This window comes from Canis lupus, chromosome 10 (genome assembly GCF_048164855.1).
Source record: "Canis lupus baileyi chromosome 10, mCanLup2.hap1, whole genome shotgun sequence".
Lineage (NCBI taxonomy): Eukaryota > Metazoa > Chordata > Mammalia > Carnivora > Canidae > Canis > Canis lupus.
Genome location: NC_132847.1, coordinates 72,443,326 through 72,464,258, shown reverse-complemented (window position 1 = coordinate 72,464,258; position 20,933 = coordinate 72,443,326). Strand labels below are relative to the sequence as shown.

The following is a 20,933-nucleotide window of genomic DNA, read 5'->3' as shown; positions in this document are numbered from 1 at the left end:
TACATCTTCCTAAACTGCTGCCCTGTAATTCCCACAAGGGGGGGCAGGCATTAGGGGGACGAAGCCTTGGGCTCTTGAAAGCTCAGATTCTTTCAAAGACCAATTTCCCGGGAAATGAGGTTAGTGTATTTGTTCTTTGAGGAATTCCTCAGTGGCTTCTCCTGCTGTCTGTTTACGCATCCATCCATTCATTTAAATATTCAACAAATATGTGCCACCTCCCTGTGAAATGTCTTTGGACTAGGCCCTGCAGGTGCAGAGACTCCTGCCTTCAGAAACACACAGTGTGTTGGGAAAATAAAACCTGCCAAGGCTCCTTCCTTGCTTCCTCTCTCTTGAAGCGCTCCTGTCTTTCCTTCTCGGCTTAAACATCCCCCATACCTGGGTCCTGTCTGTGGGGTCGCTTACAGGGGAGGCAGGACGTATACACTGACTTCATGAAATGGGTTAAAATGGGAGGGTGGGTGGGCTTGGAAGTTAAAAATGCCTCTGGCTTTGAAGTCAGGGAGAGCTGGGGTTGGAATCAATGGGCTCTGCGACCTCAAGCTTCCCTTAGGGTCAGGGGTGCGTCTGTCCAGTGGGGTGGCATTCGCCTCTCTGGCGGGGGTGCCGGGAGCCTCACAGGAGACGGTGCAGGGGGGTCGGTGGGGGCACTCACCCTGGTGGCTGCCACCCTACTGTTGGGGAAGGAAGCATCCTCAGCATTCAGTGAGGCCACAGAGAACCCTATTAGTTTGGCTTAGCTGAGTGAAGGAAAGAAGGCGTCTTCAGGGACGATGAGGATTGGTCAGCAGAGTGAGTCTAACGTGCCCCAGCCCAGGAGATGCTCCTTTAGAACCGTCTCCCCGTCTCAGCAGCGGGCGCCATGCCTGAGCTCTGGGACCTGCCACCGGCACCGGCCAGTGCTCTGGGGGAGGCGGGGCGCATGGACCTGTGCGTGGCCCTGGGACCCATGTGGCGGCGACAGGAGCCAGGAGCAGAGGCCGCTGGCGGGGTGGGGGTGCAGGGGGCAGGAGAGAAGCCCCCCAGGGCCCGCCTAGCCTGGCCGCAGGGTGACACTCCTTGGAGATGTGGTCACCACCACCCAGGCGTCCCCTGCAGGCTCGGGGCTGGAACCTCCAGCAGTGGGAGACAGATGGAATGTAAGGCGAGGAAGGGGGGCGGAGGAAGGGCCGCCTTTGGGGGGAAAGCAGTGTTTCCCCCATCACGAGACCTAACCCTAAAGCCTTCTGGTTCCCGATGCTGAGTTTTGGGGGGTGGGGTGCTTTCCGGAAAGCGCGGGCTTCTCCAAGGTGCCATTCAGTCCACACTAGGGGAGAGCGTAGGCCCCAGAGCCTGGCTGGATTCCTGCTATGGCTCCACTTTAGGGAACCACAGGACCCTATGGGACTTTACAACCCTGAGCCTCAGCTTTCTTATCTGTCCAGCGAGGTACTAAGTTCTGCTTTCGGGGCTTGAGCCCGTGAGCTTCCTTTTCCGTCCGAGGGCTCACCCCTCGCTTGTATACTAGGCTCTCTGCTTATTTCTCCAGCACTCTCTCCTCCCTACCCCCCAACACATTTTAGTTGCCCTGATTGTGCCACCCTCTGAAGCCTGTCCTGCCTTTCTTCTTCCTTCCTTCTTCCTCCCCCTCCTTCCCTCCTCCTCCTCCTGATTGCCCTCATCTTCCCTGAAAAGCCAATGTATGGCTGCCTCCTCCAGGAAGGAAGCTTCATTGCTTCCTCTTGGGGATCCCCTGCATTTGTGTGCATCAGTGCTGTGCTTCCTCTGCTTCATGTGAATCTCGCTGCCCCTGGCCCCAGGCCCTGCGCTTCTTGGGAACCGGGCTTTGCCTGGGCACCTCTGGGTGCTGAGGATCCAACAGATGGCCTGGTACCCCGCGGGTGCTGAGGAATGCAGAAATGCATCCCGGCCACGCTACAGGGGGCAGCTAGCTCTGAGTGTGGATGGCTGCAATAAACTCGTCTCACCCCTGGAGGAACAGACAAGCAAGAGGGGGGCTAGCGTTTGCACCTTTGCACAGGTGCACTGGCTTGTTTCTCTCGCCCCGTCCCGCAGCCACCCTGCAGGAAACACAGCAGTGATGCATTTAATGATGCATTTATAGATGAGGAAACAGAGGCTCAGGGAAGGGGGTCCCCCGCGCAAGGACACACCGCTGAGAGCTTTGTGAAATTTCTGCCAGAAGCCCAAGCCTGCCCTCCCCGTAGCACCCCGCCCAGGCCCTGGTGAGAGGGAGCGATGTTGGGGAGATCCTAGCGGGGTTTGAACATCCTGCCTCTGCTTCTCTAGATCCAAGCTTTGGGCTCTACTCACACACCAGCAGATATTCAGGGAGAAACGTCCTCTGCCAAAGTGTCGGTCTAGGCAGAGGCTCTCAACCTGGGGTCATGCTGGAGGTCCATGAAATAACATGGAAAAATAACGCATTTCTACTTTCGCCAACCGCTATTGAAATTTAGCATGTTCTTCTACGACAGACGTGGGTGTGCTAGCAGCACCTCTGACTTTGTCACTAAAAGAAATCACATGCATTTTTGTATCATCCTTCATTTTTGCAGATCTCGAAATGTAGTTTATGCTCATCCCTAGTTCCAGTTTATGGTCATTATTGCATCTGTTACTAGATCTTTTTAGTTAATGTGTCAACAAAGAAGCTTATATATTATTATATTGCAGCTGGCTCTTTAAAAACTGCGTTTGTTAAGTGGCTTCTTTTGTAATGTTTTCTGCATTTGATTTTAGGCATTTAAAAACATTATTCTGAGACGTGGCGCGTATACCTCTGGGCTGGCAAAGGGGTCTTGGGCACCGAGTTGAGAGCCCCTGGTCCCTGGTTTGAATAACTTTCAGGACTGAGGAAAAGTCTGCTATCGTTAGTAACAACACAACGATCAAAATGAGTGCATAGGCGGAGCAGTTGACAGCAGTTTGCATTCATTTATTTGTGCAATAATCTGGAAGCCTGTCCAGCGCTGGACTGGGGGTGAGGGCACCAGAGCCCTGGCCTCATGGAGCTTTTATTATCTCGTGATCATCAGCGTCCCCTAAGAGTTAGGTGCTGTGGCCTCGCTTGAGGATGCTGAGCCCCAGGGAGTCGAAATGAGTTGTGACAGTTTCCTCCACGGAGAAGTGGTGGGGCCTGGTTTGAGCCCACGGCTTCCTCGTGGTAGCACACGGTGATACGCTCAGATTTCCCTGCAGATTGTGTAAGTCCCTTGATTCCCGTAGGTACCCAACACTGGCAATGACACATACAGTGGAAGCAATGGGTATTGTCTGTCCCCACGACCCCAGCCTTATATTTCCACTCTGTCTTTAAACCTGAGCTGTAAGGACCCTTCGCGATCACCCTGTCGTATACACGTGGAACCTGAGAGGCTCAGAGAGGATGGAAAGTCACCTAGGGACACACCGCAGAGCCGGACACAGGTCGCATGCCTGGAGCCTCCAGCCCGTGCTCTTCCTACTGGAGGACACAACCCCATTTACCCTCTGCTGGCTCCAGGCAGCACCCCCTGGCACCCCAGGGCACTGGGGTCTCCCTCCCCTCCCTGGGCAGCAGGCATGCTCCCACCTGAACTTTCTGAGCAGCTGCCCCTGAGAACCCAGTGCCCTCCCACCCCTGGGGCCCTTCCTAATGAGCTTCTCAAGGAGGTGAGAACCCTAAGGAGCCCTCAATGACGCCATGGGAGTATTGCATAAATAAATAATCCTCAAGCCTCAGCATTTGTCACTGAACTTCCTAAATAATAGTTCCTTTTTTTAATAGGATGATGGGGATTCCCAAGGGGCAGGAGAAACGGGGCGGGGGGCGGTGAGGAGGAAGATTTCTATGACTGAGCAGTTGGGACAAGGTGGTGGCTTTTTGCCAAGGAGTGACGGCCTCAGAGATCAGATGGACTCCACGGTCATGGTGCACGTCAGGGGGGCGTCACACGTTCTCCCCACGCTCCTGGGGACAGCCCCGGCGTGACAAAACTTCACCAGGCCAATGGCAGATTTAGCCTCAGGGCCTGATGCTCTGTGGGGAAATGAGCTCCTGCTAGTCCCCAGCTCCCATCCTCACCTCCCTAGATTAGACTGGCCCCTCTGACGTATGCCCTCCGAGTACCCTCTTTTTAAAGCATCTATCCCAGTCTGTAACTATAGATACAGACACAGACGTAGGCACAGGTTTATTTTTTTAAAAGATTTTATTTATTTATTCATGAGAAACCCAAAGAGAGAGGCAGAGACACAGGCAGAGGGAGATGCAGGCTCCCTTCAGGGAGCCCGATGCGGGACTCCCACCCGGGACTCCGGGGTCACGCCCTGAGCCCAAGGCAGACACTCAACCGCTGAGCCACCCAGTGGCCCGAGGCACAGGTCTAGAAGGAGGCATAGACACGGGGACTTGCTGGGTGACTCTGTGCCACTAACTGGGCTGTGTGTTGCAAGAGAACAAAGCCCTTGCCCTTTTGCTCTTCCCTGTGTCCTGAAGCTCCAGCCGCCCCCGCTCCAGGGCTGGGTAAATATTCACGAGATGAACAAATGCACTTCTGAAACACAGCAGCCCCTCATGGAGGCCGCTGTTGGGTCTGCTGAAGAGCAGGGGCTCTGATAGCTTTTATCTCCTGGAGTCCTGACCACAGCCCCCGTGAGCTGATGAGACTGTCCTCATTTCACAGAGGGGCAGCGAACACTCGCAGTCATTTTCCCTTTGTCCCCAAGACCACACAGCTGATGGGCCCCATTTGTGCCTCCTCTTCCTTCACCGCCTGTGCTTATTCACCGAACAGCTGCAGCGCACCCAGCACACTGGGGGAAGCGAGTGAGCAAGAATGTCAGCATGCAGGAAGCCTGCAAGCCACTCCCAGGAAGCTAGGAGACCACTCTGCCCAGCAATAGATATTCTTGACCTAAATTAGCACAAGCCATAATTGCTAGAGGAAGGGGGATGATAAGTGTCAGCTGGAACTGCAGCCCCAGAAGCTCCAGCTGGGAAGGGATCATAAGGAGGAAAACAGGACACCATTGGCTTGGAGTCGGATGCACCAGGGCAGACCCCCGCTGTGTGACACGGGCCAACCCCCCACACACACCCCGAGTGCTGGTCCCTGCATACGAGAGTGTGCCTTTCTTTAGTCAACAGAAGGGCACCCCATAGCACCCTCCCACAGGGCTATGGCAAGAAATAGCCTTGTTTCATCAAAGCTTTGGTGTCCTGGGGCACCTGGGTGGCTCCATCGGCTAAGTGTCTGCCTTGGGCTCAGGTCATGACCCCGGGGTCCTGGGATCCAGCCCAGTGTTGGGCTCTCTGCTCAGCAGGGAGCCTGCTTTTCCCTCTCCTTCTGCCTGCCACTCCCCCTGCTTGTGCTCTCTCTCTCTCTCTCTCTGCAAAATAAAATAATAAAATAAATAAAATTTAAAAATAAAATATCTTTCATTGTCTTAAGTTGTCAGTAGACATTATCCGTGGTTTTTCCCATCACTGTACAGCCCTCCCTGGAAGCTGGACTCTCCCCCACAACCAGCCCAGAAAATGGCCATCCGTCCTCAGTTTTGCAATCCCACAGTGGCCAACAGCAGCGGGACCTGGCTCGGTGGCTCTAATGTTAGAAAAGCCCAAATCTGCCTCCCTGTGGCCTGTGCCAGCGCTCCCCTGCCCGGAAGCCTCTTATAACTGATGTTTATAAAGCGGTTGCCGTGTGCCAGCCACTGTCCTGGGACTGTACCTACATTGTCTTCCGTTGGTCTCAGCACAGCCTTCATCCTCAAAATGATGCCTCAGTTTCTTCTTCTGTCAAATGGGGTTGACCATATAATTTACATCATTTTTTTTTAATGAGGATTAAGTAGGTTGACACAAGCAATGCTTGATGCATTTCGGGCGTTATGAATGCCCAAGAAGCACGAACTATCGTTGTTGTTCTTATCACCGTAACAATTTATATAAAATGTCTTTGTTGTCAGTCTAAATAAAAGTAGGATCTGCTTTTAGCAACCCCTGGAGGCCACCTCATGGCTCCCAGAGTAAGTCCAGAAGTGCCTGGACTGGCCTGCTGGCGGCCTCTGCTGCCCCATCCTTTGCCACCCCCCACCTCCTCCCAACACTTGCTTAAAATTCCCCTACCTCTCTGGGGCTTAACATATTCTGTTCCCTCTGCCTGGGATATTCTTATCCCACACCACTCTCCTTCATCTGGCCAATTCCTGCTCATCCTTCATGTCTCAGGTTCAATACACCCCCGTCTTAAAAGCCTTGTCTCGGGACACCTGTGGGGCTCAGGGGTTGAGCGTCTGCCTTGGGCTCAGGGCATGATCCTGGGGTCCCGGGATCGAGTCCCACATCGGGCTCCCCGCAGGGAACCTGCTTCTCCCTCTGCCTGGGTCTCTCATGAATAAGTAAATTAAATCTAAATAAATAAATAAATAAATAAATAAATAAATAAATAAAAGCCTCATCTGACTCCCCACTTCCAGAGTCTGACTGAGGGGGCTTCTTCTTTATGATCCCATAGCCCCCGTTCAATTGCTAGTTTAACGTGTGTGTGTGTGTGGGTTTCTATCTTCCTAGCACATGCTGGGTCACACCTATGGCTACGTGCTCCAGGAACCAGTTTGGGCCCCAGAAAAAATTAGGCATCGGTGAAAAATTTGGATGAGTAAATGGACAATACGAGTTCCCAGGACCTTCCTTCTCCTACCTGGAGCTCCTTACATTCTCTCTCTCTTTTTAATATTATTTTTTTAAAGGTTTTATTTATTTATTCATGAGAGACACAGGAAGAGAAACAGAGACCCAGGCAGAGGGAGAAGCAGGCTCCCTGCGGGGAGCCCGGGGTCACACTCTGAGCCGAAGGCAGACTCTCAACCACTGAGCCACCCAGGCGTCCCAGCTCCTTACATTCTCGAGTCATGGTTCTTGCAACTTTGACGGACGCTCAGATGGTACTGATTAATTACTACGAGGCACGGGGCACTTTCTGTGTGGGGAACATCCTACGTGTGTTGTCTACTTTATTGCTCATGCTAGCTCAGCCAGGTAGGTGTTCATATACCCCTTTTTCAGATGAGACAGTGGAGGCTCAGAAGGTAAGGGGCTTGTCCAACATCTCACAGTGGCTGAAGCCAGGAGACATAGCTGCTGCGTATCCACTGGTCTACACTGCTGCTCATATTGCTGGGGCGGAGACGCCTGTCCCAGGTTCTTCCCTCCTTGGGAGTTTAGGAAACAAGGCTGCTGGCTGTTGTTAGAGAATGATTAGTCTGCATCCATGGGGTCTTGTCAGTGTGTGAGCCCTGAGTCATCCATTCACACCTCCCTGTGAGTGACACAGACCTCCCCTGGAGTTTATTAAGAGCAGGCCATGTCAGCATCTGTTCCCAGCTGCCCTCCCTAATGCTCACTCTGTGTGGGGCTCTGCTGACTCAGCCGAACGGATCCCAGGTGAGGCATCTGCACTTGAGCAGTCAGGTAGCGTGGAGACGGCAACCTCACTCGGCCTGCTGGGGTCTGGTTGACTCAGTTTTGAAACCAGTATTATCAGGAAGAAAGAATCCGGATGCCAGAGCTGGAGAGGCGCTTGGAAACACCACAGACAGCGTCTGAACCCTGGCAGGTGCAGGAACAGAGGCCTGGAGAGGCCGGAGGAGAGCCGGTGGATGGTCAGCTCAGTACGCGGCCCGCCGTGGGTGCCCAAAGGTGTCTTGGATGAATGGCTGATGAATAGATTTGCGTCGGGCTTCTGTGCATCGTGTCTTTGCGTTCTCGCAATGACCCTACATTGTCGGGAGCTAGAAACCTCCTGTTTCCACTTTACAGATGAGAAGACTCAGATACAGATGAAACTTCATGTAGGAGAAGGAATGTGGGTCGGAGAGTTGGGCATACCTGGGTTCAAATCCGGACTCCAACAGGACCTGTGGGCGTTCCCATAAAAAAAGAACAAACAAACAAGAAAACGTGCACCCGGAGCACACACCAGCCTGCTGTGTCTTTTTGTACGTGCCGTTTTATGGAAACGTACCCGCGTTAACACACTGCATTTTGCATATCATCGTCGCATATTTTCTGTGGCTGCTTGGATGTGGTAAAAGCAGAATTGAGTAGTCGGCTACCCAGAGACTGTATGGCTTGCAAAGCCTAAGATACTCACTATGGAGTCCTATAAAGAGAAGCTCGCCGCTCCCCGTGCTGCCTGGGGTGTGTTACGTACTTGATCAAAGTTGGTCTCTTCTCTCAAATGAAGGAGACGTGGCTTCATCGTGGTCCTTTGTCTGAGACCTTACAGGCCTCGTAAATGGTGTGACATGCAGGCCGTGGAGCCGGAAGGGTTGCCGTGGGGTCAGGAGCCCTGGAGTAGGAGCAAGGACCGCCGTGTTCTAGTCCCGCCTCTGTCCTACTGCGTGAGCTTGAGGACTTTCCTCGGAGCCACGGGCAAGCGGGTTGAGTCACATCGCCCCAAAATTCCTGTCCACCGGGCCCCTCAGAATGGGACCTTCTTTGGAAATAGGGTGTTTGCCGCTATGATTGAGGTCAGGTGGTCATGGGTTGGGGTGAACGCTGGCTCGGAGGATGGTGTCGCTGTGAGAAGAGGTGAAGACGCAGGAGGAAGGTCATTTGAGGATGGAGGCAGAGGTTAGGGTGGCTTGGCCCTCGCCAGGGGATGGCTGGGGGTACCAGGCGCCACGGGAAACTGCGGGGGCACGCAAGGATTCTCCCCGAGAGCCTGCGGAGGAGGCAGAGCTCTGCTGACACCTTGGGTGCAGACGTCCAACCTTCAGAACTGGGAGGAAGTAAGCTCCTCTTGTTCTGGATCATCCGGCTTCAGGCAGCGGTTGGGGCGGCTCTGGGAAGTGAGGGCACCGCACGCCCCCCCTTATGCCAGCACGGACGGAGGCCAGGACGCAGCACCGGAGGCCTGAGATGCTGCGGATGCCCCATGGGTTTCTGCCCTTCCCAGTCTTCCTCCTCCAGGACGCAGAGGGATTGCACGCAGATCACCACCGGCTCTCCTGTTAGGAGAGTTCAGACTCGGCCAGGGGCACAGGGCAGGTTGGCCCAGCTCAGCCACGGCACAGACTAAGCTCCAGACCTGACGTCAGGCAGACCTGATGCCACCCCCCCCCCCGCCCCCGCGCCGGGTCCCTCCACCTCCTGAACCAGGGCAAGTGCAGGGAGCACCCTCACCGCCCCCCACCCACCCACCACCAAGACCCGGTCTCTCCAGCTGCAGGTTGGAGTAAAACGGTGAGAGTCAGAGGCCTGGGGAGGCACAAGAGGTGCCCTGGAGGTTGCAGGTGGAGATGTGCTGGTGGTGATTTCTGGCAAGGCTGTGGCCCACCCAGATCTCTCCTCCACCCGCAGTGCTAATCCCCTGATCCTTTGCCCCAGCTCCTGGGGCCCCCTGGAGCTCCAACAGCCCCCAGATCCTGAACCCAGCAGCTGGGATGAGGGATGAAGCCAGGAGTCAAAAAAAAATGTCAGAGTCTGCCTTGAGCTACTTCTCTCACTTGCGCCTGATGATTCTTCATTTCTCCAGCCTGACACAACCGCTGCTAGACTCAGTAACAGCCCCGGTGTCAGGTCTTTGTGTTTTAAATAATGTTCCCCTCATGTAACTGATGTTTATGCAGAATCAATCCTTTTAAAAGCTAACAGCCTTCTTATTTGTATAGCCTGAGCTGTCTCCAGGTTCCACTGCAAGGTGACATTTTTTGCTTGTTTTTCTCTTCTCGTCCTTTGTTTCTCTTTGTCATTCTCCGACTGCTCTCCGTGTCCCTGTGTGTGTTCTCCTCCACTCGCTCAGGCTCTTTTTCTTCACTTTCATTCTCTGTTTTTCTGAGGCGGCCTCCTTCGCCATCCACTCCCCTGCCCCCCCTTCCCCTCTCCCCGGAGCTCCCCCTCCCCGTGTAACTGCATATGCGACACCCTTGTTCTGTTTACCTTGATGTTTTCTCCTTTGTTAATCTCTGTTTCTTACTCCTGTTTCTTTCTAGTCTAGCTCTTCATTTCTGTGTCTTTTCACATACTTTCTCTGCCTCCATATTCCTCTCTTTTAATCTCTATGTGACACTTCTCTGGATGTGTCTCTCTGTGTGTCCATCCACCCACCCATCCATGCATCCATCCATTCATCCATCCATCCCTTTCTAGCAATTTCTCTACATGTTTATCTCTTTACGTGGCCTCATACCTTCTCAGCTCATCTCTCCTGCTGTCTTTATCTCCTCTTTTTACTTCTCACTTCTTCTCCAAGGATATTAATATTTTAATAGCTTTAATGTCTTCTCAATCCTCATCTCTTTCTGTGACTCAAAAGTGGCAAGTTGGGACACCCAGGTGGCTCAGCAGTTGAACACCTGCTTTTGGTCCAGGGTGTGATCCTGGAGTCCCAGGACATTGGGCTCCCTGCAGGGAGCCTGCTTCTCCCTCTGCCTGTGTCTCTGCCTCTCTCTCTCTCTGTCTCTCATGAATAAATAAATAAAATCTTAAAAAAAAAAAAGTGGCAAGTCTCCCAAGAGTCTCTATGCCTCAGCCACCTGCCATCCTGACCTCATTCTGTGTCAGGTTGGGAAGTGAGCGATAGTCCAGCAGCTCTCTGGAGTCTTCTCTGTTGTCCCTATACTACAGATCTGACCCTGAAGGACTTGGGAGTTGGGGGTGGGCAGGGGAGTATCCTGTTGGAGAGACTCTTGGTGAAACCAGTGATAGGTGGAGGCTGCATCCATGCCTCCTGGTGTTTTCTCAGTTTCTTCTGGAAAATATTTACTTATCACAAGTTTTTGCCAGGCCTTGTGCTGGGGGCTAGACAGGGATGAGTAACTCTTGAGCCATTTGCTCAAAAGGCTTATAGTCTTTCTGGGAAATCATAGGGCTGATGATTAAGACCAGTGAGCTAATAGATTCAAACAGTGTGCTCAGAAAAGAAATTAATTGTGGTTGGGGGATGTAGACAGGGCTTCATCAAGGAGGTCATAGCAAGCTCTGGGGAGGTGAGGTCTTTGTCATCTGTCACTTCTGCATCCCAAGTACCCGGAATAGTGCCTGCTATGGGAGTAAGCACTCAGTAAGTACGTGCAATATATGGATGGATGGATGGATGGTTGGATGGATGGATGGATGGATGGATGGATGGATGGATGTGAATAGTTTTGAAGTATTCTTAGGATTTTTGTCAAGGAGAGAAGTTAGAGATAAGCATTCCAGACCCAAGAGCATGATTAAGGATTCAGAGAGGTAAAGGTACATACTATACTCAGATCCCTTCCTCAGGGCTGACCTGCCCATCTCCTGGATTGTGCCTCATGGCCTGTAGTGGTGTTCCTCACTGGGTGTTGCCCTCAGCCACAGGGAACTGCCTCACCCAAGGATACCATCATCCAGATGGCAGCCCTTGGCCAGTGACTGGCCAACATGGTGATGCGGGGCGGGGGGGATGGGGGATCTCTTATCTCTAATCAGAACATCCTTAAAAGACCACCCAGCTCTAGGGCTCCCCTAAGGACAAACGGAAGCTTCAGATCTATATGCATTCACTACATTGCAGGTCAGCCTCTGCCTTGTCCAGTCCTGCCTTGCTCACTTCCTACAAGTATATAAGAGGGATCCTTGAAAAACCTACTGTGTGCACCTCTGTTTCAGAGTCTGTTCTCAGAGAACCTAACCTAAGATAGTGTGTTTAGGGAATGAGAAGAGACCTATGGCTAACTAGTAGAGAGGATGAGGACAGGGTAAATGGGGCTGGACAGGTAGGCAGGGACCAAATTATGAAGGACCTCAAGTGCCAGGGAAACTACTTGAGATTTTCTTCTGTAAGTAATGGAGAGCTATTATTGATGGTGTGGTGTCTAATTAGAGCTGGAATTTACAAGGTTCGCTGGCAGTTAGTATGAAAGATAGTGCAGAAGGGGACTATTCTGGAGGTAAAAAATAAATAAATAAATAAAATAAGCTAGGACACCAAAACCTAGAACTCCATGCTTATGGAGGGAACAGTGGGAGAAAGATGAAGGATGGTCCAAGGGCATCACCAGTAGTGCTCCCTGGCCTCTTCTTACAACAAGCATCTCCTTTCTTTCACACTTCTGGATTCCACGAGTCCTAGGTCCATAGGATAACAGGTTCCTCTTCCCACTGTGGTATCCCTTTAATATCTCTTGCAACTGGGGGCATTACAGATGCTCCAGTGCTAGGATATCCTTTTCCAGAAAATAGCATCCAAAAACTCCTGTCTGTATATCTCCTCTAATAAAATTTTGGCAGATCCATGGATTATGGAACCTAGTCCAGTCTTATTCTGGGGAACCTCATTTGGGAGGAAGGATGCATTCGCCTAGAATTCCATGACCTTTCCAACCTCTGTTGCTGCCAGTCTGGATGGTGTGATTTTAATGTAATAGTATGAAAAATAAACTTCTAAGGTTCTAGAGTCAGACAATCCTGTGTCTGTGTCTTGGCTCTGTTGTTTATAGGCTTTGTAATTTGCGGTAAGTCCCCTACCATTTAGAGTTTCAATTTGTATCTTAAGTGGGAATAACAGGAATGGGCCCATTTTGCTGAGTTGCTATGGGGAGATCTGGAATCTGTAGAAAAATATAGTGTGAGCTAAGGCGTCGTATAGTGGAAAGAACTTTCTCCCTTTTGGACTCAGATGGAGCTTATCATAGGCTTTGGTTCTGCCAAATTATAAGCTGGGTGCACTTCAGCAAGACACTTCACTTTTCTGAGCCACGGTTCACTTATTGGTAAAATGGAAATCTTGGGACTATCTTCCCAAATTATGAAAGTTGATGAAATAAAAAGTGCAGAGTTCCAAGCATATTCCTCTTTATCACAAGTAGACAAATATCAGGTCATATGATGGTAAACCTGTTGGATTTTCTTTTACTGTTTTCTTTTTAAATATGTATTGATATGATTTCCTTGATTACAGGTATCATAAATGACGCTCTTAAATGGAATGAATGCATATTTATTTTTTTTAATCTGATGATACACGTGTCTCTGGGGTTTAACCAACTATTTTGTCTCCAAGGGAAGAAGCGATGCTGTCCACATACTTTGAAACCATCAACGACCTGCTGTCCTCCTTTGGGCCTGTGCGTGACTGCTCTCGGAACAATGGTGGCTGCACACGAAACTTCAAGTGCGTGTCTGACCGCCAGGTAGACTCCTCGGGATGTGTGGTAAGTGCCATTGGCCTGTGAACATGGCGTGGGCCCGGGTGCCAAGGATGCTTGCTCGAGGCACCTCCCTGAGAGGGGGATCTTGTGAAAGAGAATCACAGTACTCATAGTGTCTACCTCTGTGGCCTTTGGCACGCCAGGCTACCTCGGTGTCTTCATCTGCAAACTGGGAGAATTAAGCCTACCTTGTGGAATTGTCGGAAGAAGGAAATGAGATATCAGAACTTTAGTGCCCAATATGCAATAGGTCCTTGAGAGCTCCTGGCCTCAGGAAGGTTACTGTTCATTTGGGGGTGAGGTAGGGCATGTATCATCCCTGTGGACACAGTGGGATCATGTCAATGAGATGTTTCCAGAAGAGAAAGTTTCAGCTGAGACCTTAAAGTTGGTAGAAGTTGGGAAAGTTGGTGTTTAACTGGCTTCAAAAAATGAGTCAGCTTACGTTAGGAAAAGAGTGGGATGGTCAAGGCAAGGGCATGGAGGGGAAATGCCAGACTTGTCTGCCTGGAGCTCTAGTATCTAGCCTGGGATAAGGGCACAGAGGATCTTTGAGGATCTTTGTTGCCTATAGAAGAAACTTTCAAACTGGATGGTTTATTTTATAGGAATGACCTAGGATGCTTGTTTAAAGTGTAGGTTCTAGGGGCCCCCCTATAGAGGACGTTAGGTCCCAGGATCCTGATTTTGTAATAATTTAATGAGTATTATATGTGTGGGGAGAGAGTGCTCATGGAAGCTCACTTGTTAGACATCGCCCTACAGACTGAATTTATTTGTCTGGCATTCGATGCCTTCGTGATTTGGCCTTTTGCAACCTGTCCATCACTTTGCCTCATTCTACACCAAAGCCAGTAGAGTAAATTAGATGTAGTTCTTTGAACACACTTGCCCATTTAATGCCTCAGAGCCTTTGCTCCTAGCGTCCTTTTGCAGAGTAAATTGCTCTCCCTGCCCCAGCCTGTGTAGCAAACAAGTAGACATCTTTCCAGATTTATCTTCTTTTCCCTCCTCACCTTGCAGTAGTGACCATACTCTTCTAAGGATTATTCCTGTTTTCACGTGCCTACTATATCCCTTATATCCCCTGTGATCATTTGTCTTGAAAAAGAGACCAGCTTTTTTCAACTTTATCCCACCCAGTAAACTGAGGGAGCACCCAGGGGATCTGTTGTTTCAACTTAGCACCTGAACCATCTCAATAAATAAGGAAGAAAGAAAGAAAGGATGGAGGGAGGGAGGAATGGGGCCAGGGATGTGGGTCAGGGCTGCGTCTCTGGGAGAGGCTGCAGGAAATAGAATACGCAGTCAGCTCTTAATGTGCCTGCACCACAGGTAGGGAAATAGACAATGGCAAGGAGACCAATACAGTGAAGAAACTCCTAGAGAATGAGGTAATGTAATAAACTGTATTGTAGACTCAAAGATCAACAGATCTTCAGAGGTAGATGGGCAGTTAGAGATTTTTAAATTAGAATTCTTAGGATTATAAGTGACAGAAACTCAGAACTAGCTTAGGCAAAAAGAAGAAATGTGTTAGATCAAATAGAAATCTAAGCAGTAGGATTAAGGGGATCAAGCAGTGTCATTGATCCCTCTTCTCTTCGCTCTGCTTTCCTCAGCATCATGCCATTCTCTGGACAACTAGAACTTCCCCACTGAAAAGGAGCATCTTTTTCCTAGTTCCTCCAGCTAAAGTCACAGGATTTCATCTATTGGGCCAGCTTGGTCCTCATGCCCGTTGGTGTCACAGTTGCTGTGGTCAGGGTTAAGGACTGGGCTCATTGGAGACCCAGTCATACCTGGGACTTTGGCCAAGTGGCACCCGCACTGAAAATGCATGGTAGTGAGAATCTCAAGGAAAAGTAGGGTGTAAGCAACAGAAAGGGAGGGGTTGGAGTTAGTAGCTATCTACTTCAGACTATTGCAACCCAGCCCTCCATTTTGCGTAATAGAAAAGTGAGACGCAGAGGCGTCTGGGGGGCTCAGTGGTTGAGTGTCTGCCTTGGCTCAGGTCATGATCCTGGAATCCTGGGATCGAGTCCCGCATCAGGCTCCCCACAGGCCTGCTTCTCCCTCTGCCTGTGTCTCTGCCTCTCTCTCTCTCTCTCTCTCTCTGTGTTTCTCATGAATAAATAAAATCTTATAAAAAAATACAAGAAAGACAAAGGGTCACCTGGGTGGCTCAGTGGTTGAGCATCTGCCTTTGGCTCAGGACATGATCCTGGGGTCCTGGGATGGAGTCCCACATCGGGCTCCCTGCAAGGAGCCTGCTTCTCCCTCTGCCTGTGTCTCTGCCTCTCTCTGTGTGTCTCTCATGAATGAATAAATAAAATCTTAAAAAAAAGGAAGGAAGGAAGGAAGGAAGGAAGGAAGGAAGGAAGGAAGGAAGGAAAGAAGGTAGGAAGGTGAGGCCCAGTAAGAGAGAGAAGGATTGGCCCGTGTCGTAAAGCTAGGCAGTGGACACACACCTCAAAATTTGATGTCCCAAATCAGCAGTGTTATCTCCAACATAGGAAGCTGATATTTCTGAAAGGCATACATTGTCTGCCTCTATTCCCTTTATCCATCAGTTCTGTTTCCTGAATTAATTAAACTCCCTTTCCTTGAAGATAGATGTCCCAGAAGAATGAAACCTCAGAACGCAGAGATGTGTGCGCACATGTGTGTGTCTAGGCGGGATGTGTCTCTTTTTCCCTCTTCAGTGCAAAGTGGCGAGAGAGAGAGAGAGAGAGAGAGAGAGAGAGAGAGAGAGAATATTCATTCCTTGGAGGTTTAGAGAAAATTCAGCCTCCTGATGCAGTTTCAGAGACCTTCCCTCTCTAAAGATCTAATGTTAAAACTGCAACTTCAGGACTCAACGGAGGTAAGCTCTTCCCTGCACCATCAGAGTGGGTGGGCAGACACCCACTTTTACTCCGAACTTTAAAACCTCTCTTATTTCACTGTAGATGCTTTGTCCTACCTGCAGAGAGAAACTTTTTCTTACAGCCCCTCTCCTAAGAAACCCCATCTGGCAGTTTCTTAGGTAATAATAAAAAGGTAATAATAGCTTTTCTTTTTAGAGCACTTTAGAGTTCTCAAGGCATGTCTGCATCCAATAACTCATGGTCACAACAAGCCTGGGCAGCAGCGCCCCCAGCAGGGCCCCCACCCCTTGGGAAGCAGTGGCTTCCCAAGGCACCACCACACGGTTGTCAGGCAGAGGTCCAGGGACACGTTTTCAATATTATTCTTCTTGCCCGAACCATGCTGGTTTGCTTCCCTGTGATGCAGAAAGGAGATGGTGGCAGAGAAAGAAGGCTGGGCTGAGTGAACTGAGCTTACGTTCTGGCCTGGTCATTGGTGAGCTTTGGAATCTACGTTGACCTTGTTAGTCTACGTTTCTTGATCTCTCAGAAGGGGGCAGTAGCTCTTGAACTCATAGGTTTTCTGAAAAAAAAAAAAAAAAATCAAAGAAAATAAATGGAAATGATTAGGGATTTACAAAGTGCCATTTCTGTGCAAGATGACGAGACCACGATTGCAGATGTTTTAGTGCAGTGGTTATGAAATTTGGGGCCACGGAAAATCAGGAGCACAGCCTATTTAATTTTCTGTAGCGTTTCTGTACGTGAATTTCATTTCTGTGCTAGTCCATCCGTTGGTGGTAGAAACTTCGAGTTCAACTTAGGTGTTCTGCTTCCCACCTCTTCCTGAATGTCTGAGTTCAAAGGGGGCTGTTGCATGTCTATGCATGGGGGCTAAAGGGGATATTGGGTACTGGACCACTGCCCATCACGCCTAATGCCTGTGTTATCTGGCCCTTGTCCATCACTCTCTTTCCTTTCTCGTATTGTGCCAGGACCCCTCTGTCCCCATGTGATTTATGGGCGCGTGGTTTATCCTGGCATCTGGTTCCTGGCTCCCTCCATCCCCCTCCCCAAGGTCATTTGTGGCCGTTGGCTCTATCAGATGGCCTTTCTGTGCCTCTGAGGATATCCACTCTTCTACTTCACATGGAGGGCATGAGGGTCTGAGGGGAGCTAGCTGAAGACCTCTTGACTTAGGTAGGCCTTGAAGGCACTTGTAGTTGGCTGCTGTCATGCCAAGGAAGAGCACTCGACCATACTTGCCATCCACCAGATACTATCTGGCAAGGGAGGCAGAGACACTCTTTGCTTTCCAGTCCCTCAAACTCACCGGATTTTCTATAGCCTCTCATTCTCCCCAACCACCCCAAGGACAGGGCTGGCACAAATGGAGCACAGGATCTCTTTGGAAGACATACTCTAGCATTTGAAAGACTATCTTGTTTGATTTCCAACATTCCTCTCTTTCCGAGATCAAATAATCCTTAGTTCTTCCCTGGGACAAGGGTTGAAAGGTGGAGAAGCCAATTGTCTAACACATCACCAATTCCCCATTACCATTATTATTATCATTATATTTCACCTTCCATCTAGACCTCAATTTCTGAATCTCCAAATTAAAGAAGAAGAAAAAAAAGTTACTCATTTGGCTTGGTTTTCTGGTTCTTCTGTGGTAATCTTGGGATATTTTGGTCTTTAGGTATAGAGTTGCCCAAATTGGAGAGGGTCACTTGGTGTGTGGTAGTCAGAGTAATAGCTCCTGCGGCCCTAATGCCTGAAGCCTGTGAATATTTTACTTTGTACAACAAAGGTGGAGATTAAATTTGCATATGGAAGTAAGGTTGCTAATAAGCCAATTTTTAAAAGTGGAGATTGCCCTGGATTATCAGGGTGAGCCCAGTGTAATCCCAGTGTCCTTTAATGTGGAAGAGGGGGAGGCAGCAGAGGAATTTGGAGTGACACAACATTGCTGCCTTTCCAAATGGGAAGAGGGGTGGGTTACAAACTCAGGAAAGTCTCTAACAGTTGGAAAAGGCAAGGAAATGGATTCGCCCCCTCCAGCCTCCAGCAAGCAACGCAGCCCTGCCAATACCTTGGTTTTAGCCAAGTAAGAACTTTGCTGGACTTCTAACCTATGGAACCATGAGGTAATAATAAATGTGTGCTGTTTTCAGCCACCAAGCTCGTGGTCATCTGTTTCAGCAGTGATGGGACATTAGTGCAGGGTGAACAATAACACGAGGAGGGAGGGGGATCCAGGAGATACCATGTAAAGAATTACCTCGTTATTTAGGTAAGTTCAATTATTTCCAGGGAGACCCTCACCTCTTGACCAGGGATGGAGGAAGTAACAGTGAACAAAGCATCAGAAAGGGGAGGGAGCCTGGTGTTCCCCATTCAATGTGCTAAAGAGTAAAGAATTGTCATCTATTAGAAATGGTATAAATCTGACAAACATAAGGATGTCAGCAAGGCACAGTTGGAAGAGTAAGCTGTGCTTCCATTTATTCTGTGTGGCAGTATAAACACTGCGAAATTTTAATCAAGATAGAGGACAAAACCAAAGAAAACCAGAGGTACTTCATCATAATACTGTGTGGAGGACACTCTCACCATCTCTGTGTAGCTGCTGCCCCCTGAAGCCTTCCGCTCATGCTGTTCCTCCGTTACCCTGGTTTTCCCAGCGTGGGAAGCAGCCCTTTGATGGAGTCAACCCTCAGACAACGCGGTGATCAAAATCTGTTCTCGGCCCCTTTTGAAATAGGAAGTCACAGCTTATCTTCGTTTTTCCAATGTTTTCGCTCACATTCTGTGGGTCCGGGCTATGGGAAGGGTTCGTTGAGCTGGGTGGTCTGCCTCTGATCCATGACAGGTGGGCCGTCTGGAGCTGGGAGATTTCTTTCAAGAGGGTCTCTTCACGTACGCAGACAGGGCTGGGATAGCCAGCGGCTGACGTTCGGCTGGGTTGGACCTCAACTCAGCTGGGGCTGTCAACCGGAGTGCGTCCCGTGGCCTCTCCAGGCTAGGTTTGCAAAGGGAGCAGCCCGAGATTGAGTGTTCCAAGAAGCTGCAAGGCTTCTCCGCACCCAACCTTGGAAGTCCCAGGACATCATCCTCCCCCTACCCCCACCCCCATTCTGCTTCTCAGGTGTGTCATTAAGGTCAGTGTGGATTCAGGGAGAGGAAACTGGACTTTACCTGTAGACGAGAAGAAGAGCAGAGAGTTCAGGGCTGTCTTTATGCTACCTTTGACCTACAGCATGGACCCCCAGGCCGGGGCTCTCGGAGCAGGAAGGCAGCCTCGAGATCTAACCAGGCCAGCACCTCTCCCGTGATACAGAAGGGAAAGCAAAAGCCTAGAAAGATGCACAAGCTGCTCAAGTTCATGTAGGGAAGCGGTGACGGAATCAAGATGTGATCCCAAGACCCCTACCTCCCAGTTGCACCTGCCTGGGTAATGGGCCCTGTAGTATCAGCTTGGCCACTGCCACAGTCCAGAGATTTATTTAGCAACAGTTCTGCATCCTGCATGGTGAATGGAACAGAAGACAGCAGGAGAGAGCCCCACCGTGGTTCCGAGGGTAACTCTGAGGACCGCAGGGGCTTCGAACAAACCATTTCATCTCTGCCCGAGAATATCTCAGGAGGTGGACACGAGTACGAGAGAAGGGAGCTGGGGTAGGAGCGAGGGACACCCACCCATGCCCCTGCCGGTTCGTGAATGCCCACGACACTCCATGCTTGTAAGTCGCCCCCGAGATGGGCTTTGCTGTAGCCACTTTATCAAAGACAGAGGCTGGTAAATTAAGAATGACGGTGCCGACGGGACTCGGAGGGCTGAGCTTGTGTTAAATAGCGTGACTGGCCCGGCCCTCCTGTGAGCTAGGTTGTGTGCTTATCTCCACGTGACACGAGGGGCAAAGGGAACTGCCTGGTAGGACGGGAGGGTCTGCAGAGCAGCACCGGGAAGGGGGCGGGAGGGGGGTGAGCGCGCAGGCCGGGCCTTCAGAGAAAGTTAGGGCAGCCGAGGGGGCCGCCGGGCTTGGCGTGCTTGCTACCCGCATCCTGCAGAGTCTGGGGTCTTCTAGGACACGTGTCTCAGGTCAGCCGCCAGCCCTGCTTTTGGGTTCCAGACCAACCCCACTCCACCCCAGCCCTAGAGATCCCCCAGCCGCATTCTCCTCCCTCCCTGTGCTTTTTCCATTTTGACCTAAAACACCATCTGGCCTCCCAGATATTGGGAAGGACCGCAGGACCCCTGATTGCCGTGAGATGCCGAATGGCAACAACAAAAAATGCTTCATTTTTAAAAGTCAAGATGCATAAAGAGAGGAACGACCATTTATTATAGGCCGGGCACCTCTTGGGCACCACTCAGGAGGAGGCGAGAAGTAGAATCTGGTTCATAGGGGGAGAGAGAGGCTGCTTCTCTCCCGTGTCTCATCGTCCCCCCGCCCCTTAATGACTCAATCGGGCTGGGATTAAAAGAAACGGAACTTAAGGGTGAGGAAGGCACAGAGGGAGAATCAGCTGAGTGCGAAACAGCGTTGGAGCGCAGCCCAGGGACTGCTGACTGGGGCCCAGGGAGCCCCGGGGCCTGGCATTCCGCCCTCCGGGTTGGGGGAGCAGGGCCAAGCCGCAGTGGGGTCTGGCCCCTAGGAAGGGGTTTTTCTTCCCCAGATATGGACTCTTTGAGGTTTACTCCATCCCAGCAGACCATTAACAGGGAGTGTGATAGATAAGGTACGACCAGGATAGCTTTTCCCAGACTCTAAAATAGGAGGAACGATGCCTGACACCTTTTTTTTTTTTCTTAAAAACATCCACAAATATGCAAAGTCAGGGGGCAACACATCTTTATGGAAACTCTTTCAGAGACTCTTGGGCTGGGAAATAGTCTTCTTCAGGGGT

The 20,933-nt window shown here is 50.5% G+C and overlaps 1 protein-coding gene across 6 annotated transcripts in view; it reads left to right on the top strand.

Moving 5' to 3' along the window:
- ASTN2 (astrotactin 2) overlaps nucleotides 1–20,933 on the top strand; it is an 851,085-nt gene that overhangs the window by 486,453 nt on the left and 343,699 nt on the right. For all 6 annotated transcript variants that reach the window (XM_072842536.1, XM_072842535.1, XM_072842534.1 and 3 more), the window contains one exon: nucleotides 13,023–13,173. In XM_072842536.1, the coding sequence (XP_072698637.1) occupies nucleotides 13,023–13,173 (151 nt within the window). The remainder of the gene's footprint in view (nucleotides 1–13,022; nucleotides 13,174–20,933) is intronic.